The 22,634-nt window shown below is 37.0% G+C and overlaps 1 protein-coding gene across 5 annotated transcripts in view; it reads left to right on the forward strand.

Moving 5' to 3' along the window:
• The window catches only part of Usp9x (ubiquitin specific peptidase 9 X-linked), a 110,018-nt gene that overhangs the window by 54,503 nt on the left and 32,881 nt on the right, over nt 1-22,634 (forward strand). For all 5 annotated transcript variants that reach the window (XM_027433145.2, XM_027433144.2, XM_027433147.2 and 2 more), the window contains 12 exons: nt 2,233-2,320; nt 2,744-3,086; nt 4,290-4,385; nt 4,938-5,149; nt 7,455-7,695; nt 8,413-8,562; nt 9,520-9,640; nt 15,028-15,158; nt 15,358-15,636; nt 18,704-18,829; nt 20,495-20,620; nt 22,093-22,259. In XM_027433145.2, the coding sequence (XP_027288946.1) occupies nt 2,233-2,320; nt 2,744-3,086; nt 4,290-4,385; nt 4,938-5,149; nt 7,455-7,695; nt 8,413-8,562; nt 9,520-9,640; nt 15,028-15,158; nt 15,358-15,636; nt 18,704-18,829; nt 20,495-20,620; nt 22,093-22,259 (2,080 nt within the window). The remainder of the gene's footprint in view (nt 1-2,232; nt 2,321-2,743; nt 3,087-4,289; nt 4,386-4,937; nt 5,150-7,454; nt 7,696-8,412; nt 8,563-9,519; nt 9,641-15,027; nt 15,159-15,357; nt 15,637-18,703; nt 18,830-20,494; nt 20,621-22,092; nt 22,260-22,634) is intronic.

Consider the following 22,634-nt stretch of genomic DNA (forward strand, 5'->3'; position numbering starts at 1 on the left):
ATTTCATTAAGTCTTTTTAACAGGAGAATTTGATTGTTTTGGGTGTATTTTATTATTTTATGTAAATGAATGTTTTGCCTGCATGTATGCCTGAAGAGGTCAGAAGAGTGCATCAGATCTCCCCCAAACTGGAGTTACAGGCAGTTTGAGCCACCATGCTGTGCTGGGAATTGAACCCAGCTCATATAAGAGCAACAAGTGATCTCATCCACTGAGCCAATTCTCTAGCTACAACTTAGTTTTTTATAATGCATTCTGAAGTGGCTCTCACAACTAGGTACTTAAAATAACAAGAACTGATTATGTTGGCTCCCAGCTGTGATTGATTTGTTTATTTGTTTGTTTTGGGGGGTGTTTGAGACAGGGTTTCTCTGTGTCTTTAGAGGCTGTCCTAGAACTAGCTCTTGTCCACCAGGCTAGTGTCTAACTTGCAGAGATCCACCCACCTCTGCCTCCCAAGTGCTGGGACTAAAGGCATGCCACCACGGCCCAGCTAAGAATATTTATTTTTATTCTATTAGTGTCTCCCCCGAGGGCCCGCCCCCCCCCCGCCCCTTTGTTAGTTCCCCCAACAGGGTTTCTCTGTAGGTTTTGAGCCTGTCCTGGAACTCTTTGAAGACCAGGCTGGCCTTGAACTCGCAGAGATCCACCTGCCTCTGCTTCCCAGTGCTGGGATTAAAGGCATGTGTCACTATCACCCAGCTAAAATATTTATTTATTTATTTATTTATTTATTTATTTATTTATTATGTATGCAGTGTTCTGCCCAGGCCAGAAGGGGGCACCAGGTGGCATTACAGATGGTTGTGAGTCACCTTGTGGTTGCTGGGAATTGAACTCAGGACCTCTGGAAGAGTAGCCAGTGCTCTTAACCTCTGTGCTTTCTCTCCAGCCCCCCAACTGTGATTTATTACCACTTCCCACCCATTTTCAAAGATACCTGAATTGATCATATATTTTCTCCACGGGATACCTGCCACATAGACAACACAAATCAGCAGTGGGTTGTCTTATTTATTTGCTAACAAATCAAGGAATTGTTAGGACTGAATATTTACAGTTCAAGTATAGACTTTTGTTTGTTTGGTGTTTTGTTTTTGAGACAGGAGCTCTGTATATATCCCTGCCTGGCCTGGAACTCAACTCTGTGGACCAACTGAACTAAAACTCTCAAAGATCTGCCTGCCTCTGCCTCCCCACTGCTGAGACTAAACATGTACACCACCATGCCATACTCAACTATGTTCTTTTTTTTTTTTTTCTTCCCCGAGACAGGGTTTCTCTGTGTAGCTTTGGAGCCTATTTTGGCACTCGCTCTGGAGACCAGGCTGACCTTGAACTCACAGAGATCCGCCTGCCTCTGCCTCCAGTGTGCTGGGACTAAAGGCGTGCGCCACCAATGCCCGGCTCAACTATGTTCTTAATAGGCTTCTCTGTAGAAGGCCTCTCTTACATGTAGCACTAAGCTACTGTCATATTTCTTAACTTTTCTTGATTATTTGGCTTTCATTGAATTTTTCCAGAGCTCTGTGTCCAAGGTATTAGGAATTAAACACAGAGTAGAGCAGGGCTGGTGCTAAAAAATTACTGGGGAAAAATAGATAGCATCTTGATAGTGGAAAAGCCTGGTGGAAACCGTTTCAACTATGTAATCAAATGAGGATTGACACAAAGTGACATGATCTGCCTTCTGATTGTAATACCAAGAGGATGTAGCTTAACTTTTCTAATATTCTTGGCCAGAATTTATAGTATATAAAAGAGGAAGAGGATTGTGCTAAAGAATTTTAATAGAATATTTAAGGATCATTTACTTTGGGTTATCTCAAAGGAAAATATATTTTGTTAGGATATTAGATGGGTTGGAAAGCCCCGACTATCAATGTACCAATTATTAGTAGATCTTCAGTTGCCTTCTATAATGATGATAGAAGATTAATGATTTGTTTTGGTTTGTGGGGGGTTCAATACAGGGTTTCTCTGTGTAGCCTTGGCTGTCTGGAACTCACTCTGTAGACTAGGTTGGCCTCAAACTCATAGAAATCAATCCACCTGCCTCTACTCTCAGAAATTTGCCTGCCTCTGCCTACTGAATGCTGGGATAAAGGTGTACACTACCACCACCCCAGCCAGATTAGTGTTTTTTTTTTTTTTAACTGAGAGACCATTGCTTGACCTATGGTGGTATGATTATCCATATGAATAATGCTTTATATTTTTCCTAATTTACAGATCATGAAGATTATGACCCACAAACTGTGAGACTGGGAAGTAGATATAGTCATGTTCAAGAAGTCCAAGAACGGCTTAACTTTCTTAGGTTTGTTTGATATTTGAATATACTGTCTTTGGTGGGATTTTTATTTCATTTATTTTGTTTTTGCTTTTGCCACATCTTATTTTCCCACATTAAAAAAAAATCCAATGTATTCCTGTGTTTCTGAATGCTTTAAGATTAGTCCCTGGGTTGTAACATTCACTTCATTATTTTAAGCTTTAGGGTAGACTTCTAATATTGGTTTATGCTAGAAATGCTTGCTCTTATTAAAGGACTTTTGTTTGTATTTGAGACAGTTTCTCTGTAACCCTGGCTGTCTTGGAACTCTCAGATAAAAACTGACAATTTCTTCTAAAAAACTGACATTTGTAATTAAAAATACAGTTGTGATAAGAGATATTATTTCATACATAAGCAAGTAGGTTGTGTTGTATCAAATGAATTAATTTTTAATTTTTTTCTAAGATTTTTATTGAAGGATGGCCAACTGTGGCTGTGTGCTCCTCAGGCAAAACAAATATGGAAGTGCTTAGCTGAAAATGCAGTTTACCTCTGTGATCGTGAAGCCTGTTTTAAGTGGTATTCCAAATTAATGGGGGACGAACCAGACTTAGATCCTGATATCAATAAGGACTTCTTTGAAAGTAATGTGCTTCAGCTTGATCCTTCCTTGTTAACTGAGAATGGGATGAAATGCTTTGAGAGATTCTTCAAAGCTGTGAATTGTCGAGAAGGAAAACTGGTAGCAAAAAGAAGAGCCTATATGATGGATGATTTGGAGTTGATAGGATTAGACTATCTTTGGAGGGTAAGTCAAATATAGGAGCTCTGTCAGCATTTGTAGCTGATGTTCTTGGAATAAGTAACTATAACTAAATGTGGAATATAAATTATGTGTATATATTATCTGATGCTTGTCCCAGGAGTCTGAGATTCATAGTTATCTTCTTGCATTTGTGTGTTTAACATTTTTTAAATCCAATAAAAGTATATAATGTTAATCTATTTAAGGCTAAATTGTCTTTTATGATGTTTAATATTCTGTCTTTAAAAATTAGGTTGGTTATATGTAATTGTTTCTGTTTCTCACTTAATGTTTTAAATATCTACATACATAGATGTTTAAATTCACATACATAGATAATGGTGTTTTGTGTGATATTTTAGTGCTTAACAACTTTTCAAATAAGTAAAGCTTTTTTTTTGTTTTGTTTTTGCTTTTTTGCTTATAAGCAATGGAAGGGCTTGAGAGGTAGTGCATACTTAACCATGGATTTAGCCTAGGGTTCAGTCTCCAGCATGTATTTAAATATTAGATACAGTGAGTGGGGTGGTTACAACAAGCTCTTCTGTTAATCCAAATTGGCACTTTAGATACAGGGAGTGGGGTAGTATATACTTGGAAGGTGGAATATTTTGAGTTCTAAGGTACCCTGAGGATACAGATGCATATTTGAGATCCTGATTTCCAAAGATAATAATAACAGTAATCAAACTTGACATAATAATCTAAAATTGTAAACATAGTTGAGTAGAGGAAGTCTGTGTTTTTTTGTTCATTGTCCCCAGGCTTCTTCATTTTGCCCTCTCCAAGTCTCTTTAACGGGTCAGCCCTGACACACTTCATCTAAACCCTACAGTTTGAAACAGAGTTTGAAAACCACCAGTGTAATAAGGTGTGAATTGTAAATATTATGGAACTGAGAGACAAAAGGGAAAATTTTTATACTAAACTATATGTAGCATCTTGTTTTCTTCTAACTACTTTGAATCCCTCCTTGAAAGTCTCAGTTTGGTCAAAGCATATTTTATTTGTAGTAAAATGTCATTTATTCTTAAATTTCTTTATTCAAAAAGTTGTATCTTTGTGTTGTCTGTATGTCTCAAGTTTACTTAGTCAACCATTACGTTGTTAGTGTATTTAAAATAACTAAGGATATGATTTGAATTTAAATGTTCAGCTAAAACATTTCTTGAGAAACATTAATAATCCTTTTTTTCTTTAATGCAGGTTGTAATTCAGAGTAATGATGATATTGCCAGCCGAGCTATAGATCTTCTTAAAGAGATATACACAAACCTTGGTCCAAGGCTGCAGGTCAATCAGGTGAGAATGGATCAGTTTGCATTAAAACTTCCACAAGCTAGAATTCCAGTTGATAGAACTGTAATGCTTGTAAGATTCTTTTAATTCAGAAATAACTGGAAATTGTTTTGTTTTAGCTCTTGAAAACATAAAAACTGGTTGTGGTGGTATATACCTGTAATGTTAGCATCTGAGAGTCTGAGGCAGGAGAATTACAGGTTTTAAGCCAGCTTGGACTATAGTGACACTTTTCCTCAAAATACGTACATTTGTAAAATACCAAGTTTTTATATCTCCTGTATCGAATACTAAGTGAATTTTGCCGTGAAAATGATCTTGAAATCGTTGGAATTTGAGTGTTGATTATTATATTGAAATAGTAAAGACTGTGCTGAGTTTATTTTCATAACCAGTATCATAATCCTCTAAATTTCTTTATATCTCATTTGTCTTTAACTTATTTGACACTAACTTCCTTTTAAAACAGACTATGCTTAAATATGATTTATTGTTTAGAGCAATGTTGTTAGATATTCTCATCTTGGTCTTTTATTTGTCCCATTATATTTGTAGGTGGTGATCCACGAAGACTTCATTCAGTCTTGCTTTGATCGTTTGAAAGCCTCTTATGACACGTTGTGTGTTTTGGATGGTGACAAAGACAGTATTAATTGTGCAAGACAGGAAGCTGTTCGAATGGTTCGAGTATTAACTGTTCTAAGAGAATATATAAATGAATGTGACAGTGATTATCATGAAGAAAGAACAATTTTGCCTATGTCAAGGTATGTGAATAACTGATCAATGGATTAATTTTTAGTTATTTGATATTTTCCTAACCATTCATTTTTTTAAATGTGTACAAGGAAAAGAGATTTATCTTCTTGAGAATGTCTTACCCCCTTTAAAAAAAATAAGTATCTTATGGAAACATTTGCTTATTTTTTGTGGTAGAACAGTTTATTAGGGAAGTAAGTACCCCCCAAAAGAGGAAGTGGGTCAAAGCTTATTTGGCTTTTTAAAGAAGTTTTGGGGATTGTTTGTTTCATTTAAACATGTTCTCACTGTGTAGCAAATTATTTTTGTATGTGTGGCCATGTGCATACAATGGTTTGAGTGTGAAGATCTGATTACCATTTAAAGGATTCAGTTTTGTCTTAACCATTTGGGTCCTTGGGTCCTAGGAACCAAATTTGGATCCTCAAGTTTGGTAGCAAGCCCCTTTACATGCTGAGCCACCTCATAGGCCCCAAATTTCAATATAATTGTGGGTTATATACACATGTATGTGTATAGATGCACCCACCATGCCTACTCATGGAAGCCAGAGGTGGATTTTGGATGTCCTGTTTGTCACTTTCTGCCTTATTATATTCCCTTCAGACAAGGTCTCTCACTGAACCTGGAGCTAGACTGGCAACAAACTCCTAATCTTTGCCATTCACATTTCTAGAGTTACAAGTGCTTCTAACTTTTTAATGTAGATGCTGGGAATTTGAGCTTGGATCCTCACGCTTGGTGCTTGTACATACATACACCAAGCACTCTTAAGAACTGAGCTATCCCTTTAGTCTCAGTTTGTTTTTAATAATTTTATATTTATTTTATTACATTGATGTGTTGTTTTCATGTATGTATGTGTGAGGGTGTCAGGTCCCCTGGAACGGGAGTTTAGAAAGACAGAGTTGTGAGCTGCCATGTGGGGTCTGGGAATTGAACCCAGCTCCTCTGGTAAAGCAGCTTGTGCTCTTTACTGCTGAGCCATTTCTCCAGCTCCCAGCCTCAGTTTTTATACTTGTTTATACTTTTAAACATTATAGCATAGCTGTTAGCCCAATGCTCAGGAGACAGGCAGGGGAGTTTGAGACTGACTTACCCTGGTCAATATAATAATGAGCTATAGACCAACCAATAGTGAGATTCTATTACTAAAAAAAGAAAAAGGAGAAAGAACATAGTTCGTAGTTACTTTCTTTCTTCTTTTTTCTTTTTCTTTTAATTTTCTGTGTATGAGTGTTTGCCTACAAATATGTATGTGTTCATGTGTGTACCTTGAAGGTAAGAAACAAGCATTAGATCTCCTGGGACTGGAGTTACATACACTTGAACCATGTGAGATGAGCTGTCATGCAGGTACTAGGACCCTAACCTGGTTGGTTCTTCTGTTCCCTGTGTCAAACAAACAGCAGCAAAATAGGATACTCAGATTGAAAAGTTGTTGTTGGTTTTTTTTTATTTTTCGAGACAAGGTTTCTCAATGTAGCTTTGAATCCTGTGCTGAAATTGTAAGACCAGCCTGGCTGAAAACTCACAGAAATCACCTGCCTCTGCCTCCCAAGTGCTGGGATTAAAGGTGTGGGCCACCACTGCCCGCCCTATTTCTTTTTAAGTTTTACCATTTAGTAATTCAAATGATATTTATGTAAAGTTGCTCCTTGATGAATATACTTTCCCTTTTTGGTATCATATCTTCAAGATAATATGCCAACATATTGTAGTTTGGAGTGAGTTGATAAAGAGTGGGGGGGGGCAATTCTGGGTAGTGGTGCATGCCTTTAATCCCAGCACTCAGAGGACAGCAGATCTCTGAGTTGAGGGCAACTTGGTCTAAATAGCAAGTTCCAGGCCAGCCAGAGCTACACAGTGAGACCCTGTCTCATACATAATAAAATTCAGGCAAAATGCATAACAACTTTATTGATGCTCTTTTAAGAATGAATTGAAATATTTCTGTCTGTGTCTTAATTTTGGCAGCTGGTTGGACAGAGTTACTTTGAATGCTCATTCTGGCCCTAAACTTGTAGTCCTTCTACTTCAGCAGTGGCTGAATTACTAGAATGAGGCACCATATCTGACATTTGTATAAATTTCTTATAGGTCAGTACATCATTTTATGCAGCCATGAGTATTATAAAAGTAATAACAATAAAATGTAGTCATTGTATATTGGGTATTGCAGTATTTATAAAATAATTTTTATTTTCCAGTTACTAAAAAGTCTTCTTCCTTTAGTAAGAAAATATTCAATGTTAAATTTCCATCTTTATTTTCTTGGCAGCTAAATAATTTTCCATTTCTTTTCCCCACCAGAGCTTTCCGTGGTAAACACCTCTCTTTTATAGTTCGATTTCCAAACCAGGGCAGACAAGTAGATGACTTGGAGGTCTGGTCTCATACAAATGATACAATTGGTTCAGTTCGACGATGTATTCTCAATCGCATTAAAGCTAATGTAGCTCATACAAAAATTGAACTCTTTGTGGGTGGTGAGCTGATTGATCCGGGAGATGACAGAAAATTGATTGGACAATTAAACCTAAAAGACAAATCAGTAAGTATATATATTTATATAGTTACAAAAGGAAAATTTTTAATAGAACTACAGCCTGATTTCATTGGCAGATATTTGTTATGTTAGATGTTAGTAGGGTTATAACTAACACTCAGATAAGTACTGGGATACTATGCTGGGCAGATACTATGCTGGATAGCACTGGGGCGGGGGTGGGGGGAGTGGAGGGGGTGGAGATGGGGCAGAGGCAGGTGGATCTCTTTGAGTTCTTGGCCAGCCTGGTCTACAGAGCAAGTTCCAGGGCAGGCTCCAAAGCTGCGGAGAAACCATGTCTGGAAAAACAAAAAAAGCATTGGGATATTTACAATATATCAAAACAAGTGATAATAATGAGAGTACTTTTAAATACACTTTATGAAAATAATAGCATCTAGTTTTTGTTTTATGTATATGAGTGTCTTACACATGTGTGTCTGTGTGCCATTTGTGTGCATGGTGCCCTTAAAGATCAGAAGAGAGGACATTGGATCCTCTGGAGTTGGAGTTACAGACAGTTGTGAACTGCTATGTGGGTGTTGGGAATTAAATCCAGGTCCCTGCAAAAGTAGACAGTGTTCTTAATCACTCAGGCAACTGTCCAGGTTCAGCATCTATAGTTTTTGGATTCACTTATTGGTATATCACTAGGTTCCATGTTTTCTGTTTTATGTGGCTTTTTTCTTTCTTGTCTTTGATTCTAATATGTATCATTTTCAGCTAATTACAGCCAAACTTACACAAATAAGCTCCAATATGCCTTCAAGTCCTGATAGCTCTTCTGATTCCTCAACTGGATCTCCTGGAAACCATGGTAATCATTACAGTGACGGCCCCAATCCAGAAGTGGAAAGCTGTTTGCCTGGAGTGGTAAGTAGATTCAGTTGTGTAAAGCCATTGTGCTAGAATTGTTGAATAGACAAGTACATAAAAAGGTTTTTTGGGGCGGGGGGGGTGGTTGTTGTTGTTTTTTGGTTTGGTTTGGTTTTTGCTGTTAAAACTTTTTTTTAATGAGGCAATCTACAAAATTATGCATATAAATTTCAGTCAAGCCCTCTGAAAGGTAATTAATTTTAAGTCAGTTGAAATTATAAACAAAAGCCGGGCGGTGGTGGTGCACGCCTTTTATCCCAGCACTTGGGAGGCAGAGAGACAGAGGCAGAGGATCTCTGTGAGTTCGAGACTAGCCTGGTCTACAAGAGCTAGTTCCAGGACAGCCTCCAAAGCCACAGGGAAACCCTGTCTTGGGATAAAAAAAAAAAATTAAAAAACAGAAATTATAAACAAAACTTCAATGAGGTACTTATTTTGTTATATTTGCATATAACTAATCTATTGGAGTTTGATTATAACATTTCAAAATACAGATTTAGAAAGCTACTACTGTCTTACACATTTGTCCTATAAAATGGATTCTTTAAAAGTTTTGTATGCAGCTGTAATCTTTCTCAGATGACAAAGACAGTGACATCTCCCATTCTTGACCTCTTCTTTCACCCCTCCTAAGAACTTGAATGTCTTCAATAACACCAGCCATTTGAGTGTAAGAACTAGCTGGTTAGGAATTTAGTAGTGGCATGGTGGCAGTTTTGCTATGCCCAGAGTCATCTTAAGTTATATGCAGGTGAGAAGAAACAGTTTAATAAAATAGAAAGCTATCACAAATGTGGCTCAGATGATGTGTTAGGTCTGCATCATGAAGAAATTGTAAAGGTAAGATAAGGAAGAATAACAGGAGCAAACTATGGAGTTTTCAAATTTTAGGGAGAGCTTTTTGAAGCCAAGGAATAATTTACAGGTAAATATTTTGTGTATTTTATATTCTAGATTATGTCACTGCATCCCAGATACATCTCTTTCCTTTGGCAAGTTGCAGACTTAGGGAGCAGCCTAAATATGCCACCTCTTAGAGATGGAGCAAGAGTGCTTATGAAACTTATGCCGCCAGGTAAGATGTTTTCAATGATGACATAATATATGCTAACCAATAAAAATGTATATTAACTCCCCCCCCAAGTGCTGGGATTAAAGGTATATGCCGCCAACACCCAGCAATAAAATTCTTTTTCTTTGAAAAATATTCAGTTAAGTTTGTGTTTGGTGTACACTTATATATGTGGATGTGCCATGGGCACACAAGTGGAGGTCGGAGAATAATTTGAAGAAATTTGTTCCTTCCTTCTACCCTTTACTGGTTTTTTTTTTTTTTTTTTTTACTATGTAGGTGAAAACTTAATTCTTACATCTTCCCAATATTTGCTTAAATTCATGTTCAGCATTTACATTTTCAAGATTCTGAAAAAATGTTTAAATTACTGATGAATTGTTCTGTGTTATTAATTGTTCACACATACATTTTAAGAATTTTAAGAATTTCTCAAAATGATTTTTCACTTTCTTACATAGTTTGTGAAGTTCAAATAGAGCACTAATAAAAGTATTATCTTCAAAGAATCTGGACATCCCAATAAAGTACCTGAGTGCGGCAGAGGTTGCCTGAAGAGAAAGTTAAAAGACATATATGTAACTAGTAGAGAGGAAGGGCTGGTTTGACAGTAATGAAGATGGCACAGATAGAATGGGACTCATAGGCTGCCATTTATTTAAGATAGGCACAAAAATAAGTAAATCCACCATTAATCAGGGTGGTCTTGTCATAGTCCACTTTCTATGATGAGACTGAGTTAGATACTCACTCTTCAGTTTTACTTAAAGAGTTGAGCAGGTTTCTCATAAGGCTAAAGGGGTTTTACTTGCTTGTTTTTGTTGCTGAAAAGTCTTGCCAGGGAGTGGTGGCCGTGGATCTCTGAGTTCGAGACCAGCATGGTCTGCAAAGTGAGTTCCAGGACAACCAGAGTGGTCACATAGAGAAACCCTGTCTCAAACAAAAAATAAGAAATATGTATACATAGTTCTTCCCTTGGTATTTTGGCTGCAGTTCCTGGATGAAATTACATACAAACAGAGTTACTTTCTGTGCTAATCTGAGTTGTATTTGCCAGTTAAATATGAGCTAGTTGTGATTATAGAAGTACATATTAACAGATTGTTTCGGTAGATTTTTTTTCTTCAGTTTCCAGTGTTCATTACTTTGAATTCCTTTATTATTCTTGATCTTAACTAAAAAAGCAGAGATAAAATCGAGTTCCTTTAAAAAGAAAATTAAAGCCTTTTTAATACTGAAATAAAATTTAACTCAGAAAAATCAATTTTCTTCATTGGATTGTTGCTCTGTGTGTATCAACTATGGCAAGCCCCATGTTTGCCAACACAAAATTAACTCCCATATGTTTTGATAGGCTTTTCCTTGGTTTGTTTTGTTTTGGCACCTTTTGTTTTACTGGTTTCTTTTTCTTTCTTTCTTTCTTTCTTTTTTTTTTTTTTTTTTTTTTTTTTTGTTAAGAGTTAGGGATGATGTGGGAGAAGTTGAAAAAATATGATCAAAGTATATTAGGTGTTTGGTTGGTTTAGTTTTTTCTTTTTTTTATCAGAATTAGAAACAAGATTGACAATCCCAGTTTCCTTCTCCCTCCCATCCTCCCCTACCACCTCCCCCCAACTAAAACCCTACCTATCACATACCTTTTCTTCTGAGCAAATTGAGAGCATGGGAAGAGGGGGGAGGGAGCTACGAGAATGAGAAAGGAAGAGGAGGAAGGATGCAGAGGTCATGAGGGAGCAAAACGGTTGGTTTACTTTTTTGGTTTTTCGAGACAGGGTTTCTCTGTGTAGCTTTGGAGCCTATCCTGGCACTCGCTCTGGAGACCAGGCTGGCCTCAACTCAGAGATCCGCCTGCCTCTGCCTCTGGAGTGCTGGGACTAAAGGCGTGCGCCACCAACGCCCGGCTTGGTTTACTTTTTTCACACAGGGTTTTTCTCTATAGCCCTTGACTGTCCTAGAATTAGGTGTATAGACCAGGCTGGCCTTAAACTCAACAGAGATCTGGCCATCTCTGCCTCCCAAGTGTTGGAATTAAAGGTGTGCCTCACCACTGCCTAAATAAAATATATTGTATTTAAAACAACAACAAAAATCCCCAAAATTGAATGATATTTACTGTAGTAGTAGTTCTCTGTCTGGTCTTTTTGTCCTGAGTGCATAAGTTGTAAACATTTTTTTGTTGTTGTTCATTCCCTCTACACCTTGGATAATTTGACAGCTCTACAGTGTTGGCTTCCTCTTGTTTGCACATTAGGTAAATATATCATAATTGGTCCACATAATTTTTTTAAAGATTTTATTTTATTATGTATAAAACATTCTGCTTCCATGTTTATCTGCACACCAGAAGAGGGCACCAGATCTCATAACTGATGGTTGTGAGCCACCATGAGGTTGCTGGGAATTGAACTCAGGACCTCTGGAAGAGCAGTGGTGCTCTTAACTTCTGAGCCATCTCTCCAGCTCCGGTCCACATAATTTTTGAAGCTATCTTGTGCTTCTCTTAACTCTTGTTTTCTAAAGTAAACACCGAGTTCTAAAGTAAGCACCTTGTTGTCTTTTTCATCTTGCTTTCTGGTTGCTATGGGACAGAGTAAATTCACATAATAGATTACTAGCCTGGACTCCTCAATTCAATTTAGTTCTGACCTGTCAATGACAGTTTTTACTTTATGTGTGCAGATTCAATCTTCACAACATAATTTAAAATTTAAAAACAAACCCACAGCAAAGCCTTGAGCTTGTGATTTGAACTTCCTGCCACCAGATGGAGACATTGAGCTCTTGCCAGGAATATTAAAGGTTACTTTTTCTTTCCTTCTTACAAAATCAAAATCTAGTACCTAAATTTGGGTCAGTAAGATACACAAGCCTGATGACCTGAATTACATCCCCAAAACGCACATAAAATGGAATCGAATAAACTGACTCCAAAAAATTGCACTCAGACTTCTACACATGAACGAACACACACACACACACACACACACACACACACACACACACACACACACACACACACACGAACGATTGACTTTTTAAAATCAAACTGTAGTGTCTAAATTTGAAACAGCCAACATTTGGTTAAAGTATGTATTGCTTTGCCAAGCACAATGAATTAATTGTATTTCCTAAGACCTACTTCCTTCACAGAATTTAATGTAAAGAATATTTTTAAGTATGCCAAAGTCTATTTTAAGCTTTTCATATTCTCTCTCTTCTTTGTGTGTGTGTCTCTCTCTCTCTCTCCCCTCCCCCTCCCTTTGTTTTTTGAGACAGGATCTTAACTATGTAGGTTTTGCTGGCCTATAATTCACAGAGATCCACTTCTGCCTCCTAGGTGCTTGGATTAAAAGCAACCACCACCATGCTTGGTTGAATTTACTTTTTTTAATGCATTGTTATAATTACATAATTAGTTGCATTTGGGTATTCATTAAAGAGGGGGGTCGGGCAATTAACCTAAGGTAGAAACTTACAGGCTGCAGGCAGGTACAGTTGGGAGCCTGCTTACTTTTCTGAATTGCTCCGAAAGCATAAGTTTTCCTTTACTTCTTTTCCAAGCATGCTTTCCCTAACATTTAGGCTTTCTTAATCTTTCTCTAAAGCTTCGTTCCCTGCCTTGTGGCTTCTTGTTTACCACATGTCTGACTTCCATGCCAGCTTAAATTGCATGACTTTTTTTCTTCATTTGCCTCCTCCAGGTAACTGCTGAGGTTTTACAGCTTGCCATCCCTGAGATTATAAGAAAATTGTCTTTCATCTTCCATAAAATAAGCAAGTGACCCAAGACCATAGCCATCTTTTGGTGGCAAGAATACGGGTGGATTAAGTTTTTCTCTCCATATTTTATAACAAGTTTGTGCATTATCAGAGACCTAAAATTATTTAGGTATACATATATGTACGAGCTGGAATGGCCACAAAGCAATCCTTTGGTTCAGACTCCTCAGATAGATGAACTAAAAGCCAACAGCATTAAATGATTCTTTTTAGCATTCATTGCTGCTTTTTGAGCTTTTTGTGACAGGGTGTTAATGTATATGTCTGGCTGACCTTTTACTTGCTATGTAGACTAGGCTAGCCTTGAACTCCGTTTGCCTGCCTCTGCCTCCTAAGTATTGGGACTTAAGGCATACACCACCATACTTGATCTTTAACTTTTTTTTTGTAGAATTTGTTGCATTTATGTACTCATTTTTTTGTGTAGCTACCACAATGTTTATGTGGAGGTCAGAGGATAACCTCAGAAATTAGTTTCCTCTTTCCACCATGTGGGTTTTAGGGATTGAAATCAGGTTATCCATCAGTTTGGCAAGGGCATTTACCTACTGAATCAGCTAGATTGAGCTTACTTCTTTCCTCCTACTTTTTTGTTTCCATCCTACATCCAAGGTTTTTGATTTGTGCTTTGTTTTGTTTTGTTTTTGTTTTTGTTTTGTTTTGTTTTGTTTTGTTTGAGACAGAGTATCCCTGTGTGTCTTTAGCTGTCCTCAAACTTGGAGATCTGCCTGCCTCTGTCTGCACTGAGATTAAAGGTATGCACCTGGTGCTGGGCTCCTCCTCCTCCTCCTCCTCTTCTTCCTCTTCTTCATCTTCAGTCAGTTTCTTGGGTACAGTCATGTCACTCAGTGAAACAAACTAGGTAGTATGTAATGTCATAAGGCAAGCAGTAAATTTGGAGGTAAGAACTGTTGCTGTAGTAGACTCATGTGGCCTGGGGGGGGTGTTTAATTCAATCAATTATCAACAATACTTAGGACATTCTCCTTCAGTTTTGTTTTTCTCCAGGGAAGAGACATTGGCTTCAGATCCTGTAAATATGAAGGTGTTGTGGAGAAATTGGCTGTGTGCTAGACAATGTCAAGGACACAATGATCTATTCTGGGGATGGAGATATATATATATATATATATATATGTTTCCATAGATACCAGAGTAAAAAGACTAATTATACAAACATCTCTTCCAAATGTATTTAAATTCCATCTCTGATTTGGTGAACCTCCCAACATCGTATTCAATTTCTTCATTTCTCTGTTAATAAAATGCAAATGCTTTACTAAAAAAAAAACTGTTGCTGTTGTTTATGCTTCCTTTGGAAGTGTTTTTTTAAATGGTCTCCTGCAGCTGAATAGAGCATGCTGACTGGAGGCTCCTGGATGACTCTTCCTTGAGTGATTAAAAACTTCTCCCTGGTTGGTGTTTTGTTTGTCTCACATTTGTTTGCTTTTAAATCAAGTCAAATATGGTTCTATATTACAGAAGCTCAGTTGAATGTATAGTTCAGCTGAATTGTTTGCTGTTCCATGCTCTTGAAAATGCTAGAAGTGATACAGATGTGAATTGTGTTTTATTTCAGACTATGCTTTCTCTCTCACTCTCCCTTACAGATAGTACAACGATAGAAAAATTAAGAGCTATTTGTTTGGACCATGCCAAACTTGGAGAAAGCAGCCTTAGTCCGTCTCTTGACTCACTTTTCTTTGGTCCTTCTGCCTCACAAGTGCTATACCTAACAGAGGTTGGTTTTTTTCCCTTATGAATTTGATTCTTGTTCTTTAAATTTGATCTTTGATGTATTATTGTGAAGAATGTGGATAAGATTATGAGATGGTTTAGAAATGGTCAAGAATGTCTTAGCAGTCTTTGAAATGGAGATTATGTGTTAAATCCCTTTTAATACAATCCTTCTCTTCTCCCCCTCCCCCTTTTATTTTCAGGTAGTCTATGCTTTGTTAATGCCTGCTGGTGCACCTCTGGCTGATGATTCCTCTGATTTTCAGTTTCACTTCTTGAAAAGTGGTGGTCTACCCCTTGTCTTGAGTATGCTAACCAGAAATAACTTCCTACCAAATGCAGATATGGAAACTCGAAGGGGTGCCTACCTCAATGCTCTTAAAATAGCCAAACTTTTACTAACTGCCATTGGCTATGGCCATGTTCGGGCTGTGGCAGAAGCTTGTCAGCCAGGTGTAGAAGGCGTGAATCCCATGACATCGGTAATATACAGACTGGTTTTCTTTCTTTTTTTTTCTTCTTTTTAATCTCTGATAGTAGATAGTAATTACTTTTAAGGTTAAATTTCTTAGCGATTCTAAAGTTCAACTGACTCAGTGTTGAAATTTTCTTTCCAGTGGTATTGAGTTGTAATTGATTTAGCCTTTTAGTACTTTTCTTTTGCACCTTCATTGGCCTAAACTCCAATTATGAAGTCGTTGTTAATTCTATTCTGTCTTTGCTTGGATGGCACCTTTAATCCATTTTGGTGAAGTTCTCAAGATATGTTAGAGCTTGATGCCTAGTTAAAGGTCAAACTGTGAATTTGATTTTTAATAATAGTTACTAAATTATTGCTATAAGACAAAAGTCTTTGGGGGATAGAGTCAAGAGATTGTTATATATTCAAGGCCAGCCTGGGCTACCAAATGAGATCCTCCCTTTACAAAAGTCTGAGAGTTTTTTTGTTTTTTAAAGAAATTATTTAGGGTGCCGGGCGTTGGTGGCGTACGCCTTTAATCCCAGTACTCGGGAAGCAGAGGCAGGCAGATCTCTGTGAGTTTGAGGCCAGCCTGGTCTCCAGAGCAAGTGCCAGGATAGGCTCCAAAGCTATACAGAGAAACCCTGTCTTGAAAAACCAAAAAAAAAAAAAATTACTTAGGTTATAATTGGGGAGGAATGGGATATTGGTGATTATTATGATATATGATTTTTATATTTGATAATACTGTGATTATTTAAAGGAAGAACCCTTTTATTTCTTTTCTTTTCTCTTTTTTTTTTTTTTTTTTTTAGGCTGTTCTGGTCTACAAGACCAGGATGGTCTCAAACTCACAGAGATCCATCTGCCTCCTGAGTGCTGAGACTAAAGGCATGCGCCACCACCGCTTGGCAAACCTTTTTATTTTGAAACAGTTTCCAAAGTAATTTATAAATGAAGTTTGGTTTGGTTTTTTATTTGTTTAGGGTTTTTTTTTTTTTCCGTCTTGTTTTAAGACATGGCTTCTCTGTGTGGCCCTGGCTGCCCTGGAATGTGCTCTGTATGCTAGGCTGCTCTTGAAGTCACAGACATTTACCTCTCTGTGTAGGTGGTGTGCCACTACCACCCAGCTATACATGAAGTTTTATAATATCCAAGATTTGCCTAACAGTAATCCTAGAGTAAGGAGCAATGGAATTGGAAAGTGAGAGGGAATTGATAAGTAAAAATGTCTCCCAGTAGTGGGTAACTCTGCTGTTACAATAAGCCATTCCAGCCAAATTAAAGTCCAGGTTTTAATCTGAGCAAAGCATTCCTAGGTGATCCAAGGGGAAGTCTGTGGGCCAGATCTTAAATACCCTCTGGGGGTATAACAGCTGCTTTCTTTGGGCAGGGTCTGGAGAGGGCTGCTCAAGGGTAGATCCCCAACCGGAGTAATTAAGTAATTGACAATGGTTTAAGCAGAATAATGAGCACCTTGGAAATAATTGTATTATTCTGACCACTTTCATATATCAGAAATTTTCTGTAAGCCAGCCAGGTGTGGTGGGAGATTGTAATCTCAGCATTTAAAATGCTAAATCAAAAGAATGGCTAGTTTAAGGTCATACTAGGCTACATAGTATCTATAAAAGATAAACAAAACAACAACAAAAAAAGAGGTGCTGGAGAGATAGCTCAGCGGGTAAGGCTGAGCTATAGAGGTCCTGAGTTTAATTCCCAACAACGACATGATGGGTCACAACCATCCACAATGAGATCTGGTGCACTCTTCTGGCCTACAGGCATATATGCAGACAGTACACTGTATACGCAATAAATATATAAATAAGTAAATAAGTCTTTTTTTAAAAAATACATTTTTTTCTTAGATTTTATTTATTTATTATGTATATAACATTCTGCTTCCATGTATATCTGCACACCAGAAGAGGGCAACAGATCTCATAAAGGATGGTTGTGCGCCACCATGTGGTTGCTGGGAATTGAACTCGGGACCTTTGGAAGAGCAGTCAGTGCTCTTAACCTCTGAGCCATCTCTCCAGCCCCTACAAAAAACATTTTAAAAAGATAAAAATGACTAAAATTATGTATATATATGTACATACATAGTATATTTATTTCAAAGTAATTCTTAATGGGTTAAAAGGAAAGACAGGTTCTTGTCAAGTGTGGTATTCTTACCTGTAATTCCAGCACTTGGAAGGAGGAAAGCCAAGAATTTAGAGACCCTGGGTTTTAATTGAGACACTGTATCTCACCCAATGAGGGAGAGCTCTCATTAGAATAAAAATAGATTCTTTAATCCATGACATAATTACTTAATGAAGTATACAATACACACAAAAGTCACTAACATGCTTCCTTTTCTATAATACTTATATAATATGCCATTATCCAGATGTAGATACTTTGGGCATTTGAAAAATGTAGGGATATCTTAAGACACTTACATAAGAAGACAGGCCGGGCATTGGTGGTGCACGCCTTTAATCCCAGCACTCGGGAGACAGAGGCAGACGGATCTCTGAGTTTGAGGCCAGCCTGGTCGCCAGAGTGAGTGCTAGGATAGGCTCCAAAACTACACAGAGAAACCCTGTCTCAGGAAAAAAAAAAAAAAAAAAAAGGAACCAAACAAACAAAAAAAGAATTGCTCAGTCCCTTCATCTGTTTCTCCTTGATTAAAAATCATAGTATACTGTTAAGTAAAAAACTGCTACCTTTTATATGTTTTAGTGTTTTGTTTTGTTTTGTTTTTTTGTCCTAATTTTTCTCATTTTCAAAGTAGAATTTGGTAACTGGAGATTATGAGCAGGCTCTGCCCAAAGGGTACACTTGTAAAAATTATGTCATGATTTACTGCATCTTTAGATGAAATTAGACTTGATCTGTTCTTACAGACAAGGTTAATATAGAATAAGAGATTGTAGAGAAATTGGTGCTACTTGGATGCCATGTGGCAGGGTAGAGTGCTTTGTGTATGAATTCAGAAAGAAAACATCTTCAGGGAATGTTGATGAGTAGAGTACAAATGTTTGGGTCAACTTATATACAGAATACTCAAATAAAATCGTTAATTTTTTTTTCAGGTCAACCAAGTAACTCATGATCAAGCAGTGGTGCTACAAAGTGCCCTTCAGAGCATTCCTAACCCATCATCTGAATGCATGCTTAGAAATGTATCTGTTCGTCTTGCTCAGCAGATTTCTGATGAGGTTAGTATTGTTAAGAGTAGTGTGTGTGTGAATGTTTGTATGTATGTATCTATGCATACACACATACATGTATATGTCATAAGTGTTATTACATGAAATTATATTGATATAAATATGTATTGTACATATTTTTATAGTATATATAATTTTGCATAGTAACAGTGGCATATATAATGTTTACATGTCATAAGTATCACTGCAAAAATTGTTAATTTTTATTTTATTATGTGTGCTTCACCTGTATGTTGTCTGTATACAACTTGGATGCCTTAATGCCCTTGGAGGCAAAAAGGAGAGTATTTAGATTCCCTAGAACTACTAGTACAGATGGTTATGAGCTGCCATTTGGATACTGGAAATTGAACACTGTATCATCTGGAAAAGCAGCCAGTGCTCCTAACCACAGAGCCATCTCTCTAATCACTCATTTTACTGATTCATTCTAGATGTTTTTCTAATGTCAGCTTAATATTATACATTATTTTTCACTAGCTTTTTATATAATAAATAGCATTCTTTCAAAGTGTGCATTCAATACATTTTTACATACATATAAACATTACACTGAATATTTTTTTTGGACTATTGGGACTCAAGATCAAATCCAGGATTTCACACCAATATTCCTAAGACAGAATATTTCTGTAATTCTTTTGCGTTTTTTTGCATTGCTTTCTTCCCAGACTCTAGTCCCAGTAATCAGTAATTTTTTTCCCCTATAAAAGAGGGTTGGAGGCTGGGCGTTGGTGGCACACGCCTTTAGTCCCAGTACTGGGAGCCAGAGGCAGGCGGATCTCTGAGCTCAAGACCAGCCTGGTCTACAAAAGCTAGTTCCAGGACAACTTCCAAAGCCTCAGAGAAACCCTGCCTCACTTCCCCCCTCCCAAAAAAAAAAGAGGGTTTTTGTTTTGTTTTTTTTGAGACAGGGTTTCTCTGTGTAACAGTCCTGGCGTCCTGGAACTCACTCTATAGACCAGGCTGACTTCATTCATAGAGATCCTCCTGCCTCTGCCTCCCGAGTGTGGAGATTAAAGGTGTGCACCACAATGCCCTACTAAAAGTTTTCATTTTCTTGAATTTTATTCAGTTGGATTGTGTTCCTATAATCCCAATACTTGGGAGGCTGAAGCAGAAGGATAACAAGGCTGGCAAACAAGATCAGGTCACAAGAAATAAATTTAAAATACAAGTTAATAATAGCTTTGTGACTTATTAATGTTCTACAGCTCCATAGTTCATTCCTTTTTGTTAAATAAAATCCCGTTATAAGCCAGTTGTGGTGGCACATAACATGCCTTTAGTCCTGCAGAGGCAGGTGGATCTCTTGAGTTTTAGGCCAGCCTTGTGTACGTAGTGACTTCTGGGACAGTCAGCTATATAGACTGTCTCAAAACAAACACACATACACACAATATGCATAGTCAGAAATACATCTTTTATATGTAAAATAAACTTAAAAATTTATATATCGTATTACGAATATGCCATAATTTTTATATATTCAGCAAAATATACTTGGTGGATTTTTTTTCCCTACCTTTTAGATATGAATAAAACTGCTTTTTTTCTCCTGTGGTAAACACCTGGGAGTGCAATGGTTGTCATTTTTGTGGTGATCAATACTAATAGCCTTAGCAACAATTTTAATTAATCATTATTTTATAGGCCTCAAGATATATGCCTGATATTTGTGTAATTAGAGCGATACAAAAAATTATTTGGACATCAGGATGTGGAGGATTGCAGCTGGTATTCAGCCCAAATGAAGAAATCACAAAAATTTATGAGAAGGTAAGAATTGTAAGAGAAATATATTCCTTATATTAAAGTGAATGTTAGTGAATTATGCATATGACTACACTTTTACTATGTTCATTTTTAAATGTCCAGTCACTTGCAGGCATAGTTGAATAAAGATTTACTTTGAAAATAAAGAGTTTAATCCTGCTGTGAGGCTGCTTTAAAATTAAAAAGGAGATTTTTCTGTTTGCACTGAAGTCAGGGTATCTCAAAGAATTTTCTTTTTCTCATTCCTTTTGATTTTTTTAATCTTTAAGTCCTATATAAATTAGGGTTCTGTCGCGTATACCTATCCCCTTGGATACTTCTACATTCTTAGGGTTTTTGTTTTGTTTTTTAGTTTTATTTTACTGTTTTATGTGTATGAGTATTTTGCCTACATGTGTCTATGTGTACCATGAATGCCTGGTCTCTCAGAGGTCAGAAGAGGATGTTGAATCCCCTGGCATTGGAGTTACTGACAATTAAAAGCCACCATGTAAATGCTATAAATTGAACCTGGTTCCTCTAGAAGTACAACAGTGCTCTTAACTGTTGAGCCAACTCCCCAGCCCACACTACTGGGAAAAAAAAGTTTTTGTTTTGTTTTGTTTTTTAAGAAAAACTTGTAGTAAGGACTCCCTAGCTCAGTAGAACTTCCCTTTATATCAAACACTCATTGTCCTTATTACTATTTCTGTGTTCCCTTATTTGTCTGATATAATCTTCAGTATTCATTCAGCAAAATAATTGAAAGCCTATAAAATCAGCATATTTGGGATTAGAAAAAAATTTTAAGCCCATACTGAGCAGTTATCCAAGGAGATTGATTTTTTTTAAATAAAATAGCACAATAAAAAAGCTAGATAGTGGATCTGTTTTAACATACCGTGGTTAATGGGGGTAGGAATGGCTGGTTCAAAGGTACATAATTGCCAGGCGATGGTGGCACACGCCTTTAGTCCCAGCACTCGGGAGGCAGAGGCAAGCGTATCTCTTGAGTTCGAGACAAACCTGGTATATAAGAGCTAGTTCCGGGACAGCCTCCAAAGCCACAGAGAAACGCTGCCTCGAAAAACAAAACAAAACAAATTACATAATTCAGGTCTCTAGGAGCTTATTACTACAAAGTGGTTAATGATACATGCTCAATATATGCCTTTTGGGTCATAACAAAATAATGATATTAGACTTCATTTTCTATTATAGTTGTTTCCAAACTGTTACAAAAGGCCTCAAGAGATGAGGGTAAAGAGAAGGACCATATAGTTTAACTGAGTAGATGAATTTTAAGCATGTTCTAAATTAATTTACAAATAATTAGATTTCTTTATTGCACTTTTTAAGCAAAATTTGTTTTTGTTGTTCCCTTGTTCTCTCTGTTCTGAAGCCCCCAGCCAGGAGTCTTCCTTTTTATGCTCTCATGTTATATATTATTTTTCTTTAAAAGATTCTTTAATTTGTTCCCAATTATAATTTTACAGACCAATGCAGGCAATGAGCCAGACCTGGAAGATGAGCAGGTTTGCTGTGAAGCGTTGGAAGTGATGACATTGTGTTTTGCCTTGATTCCAACAGCCTTAGATGCACTAAGTAAAGAAAAAGCTTGGCAGACATTCATTATTGACTTACTATTGCACTGTCAAAGCAAGTAAGTTTCTTTTTAATTTTAAACTTTATTCTGTTTTTGTAAGTAGAGTCAAATTTGTGTTAGCACAAGGTATCACTGAAGCCAAATACTCTTGGGATGTTTCAAGTTGCTTTTTATACAAATCATTTCAGCTTTAAGGCATTCAAATTGGTTTCCTTCCATTTATATCAGTCTTAGCCTGATCTTCACATATAAGGTAATTAAAAAAACTAATTCATCCAGGCATGTTGGCACACATCTTTAATCCTAGCACTCTGGAGGCAGAGGCATGGATACATTTGAGTTGCTTTATATATCAAGTTCCAGGACAACCAGAGCTACATAGTGAGGCTGTGTCTCAAAAAACTAATTGGTATTGCTGTTATATGTTAATGG

The sequence above is a fragment of the Cricetulus griseus genome, chromosome X (genome assembly GCF_003668045.3).
Source record: "Cricetulus griseus strain 17A/GY chromosome X, alternate assembly CriGri-PICRH-1.0, whole genome shotgun sequence".
Classification (NCBI taxonomy): domain Eukaryota; kingdom Metazoa; phylum Chordata; class Mammalia; order Rodentia; family Cricetidae; genus Cricetulus; species Cricetulus griseus.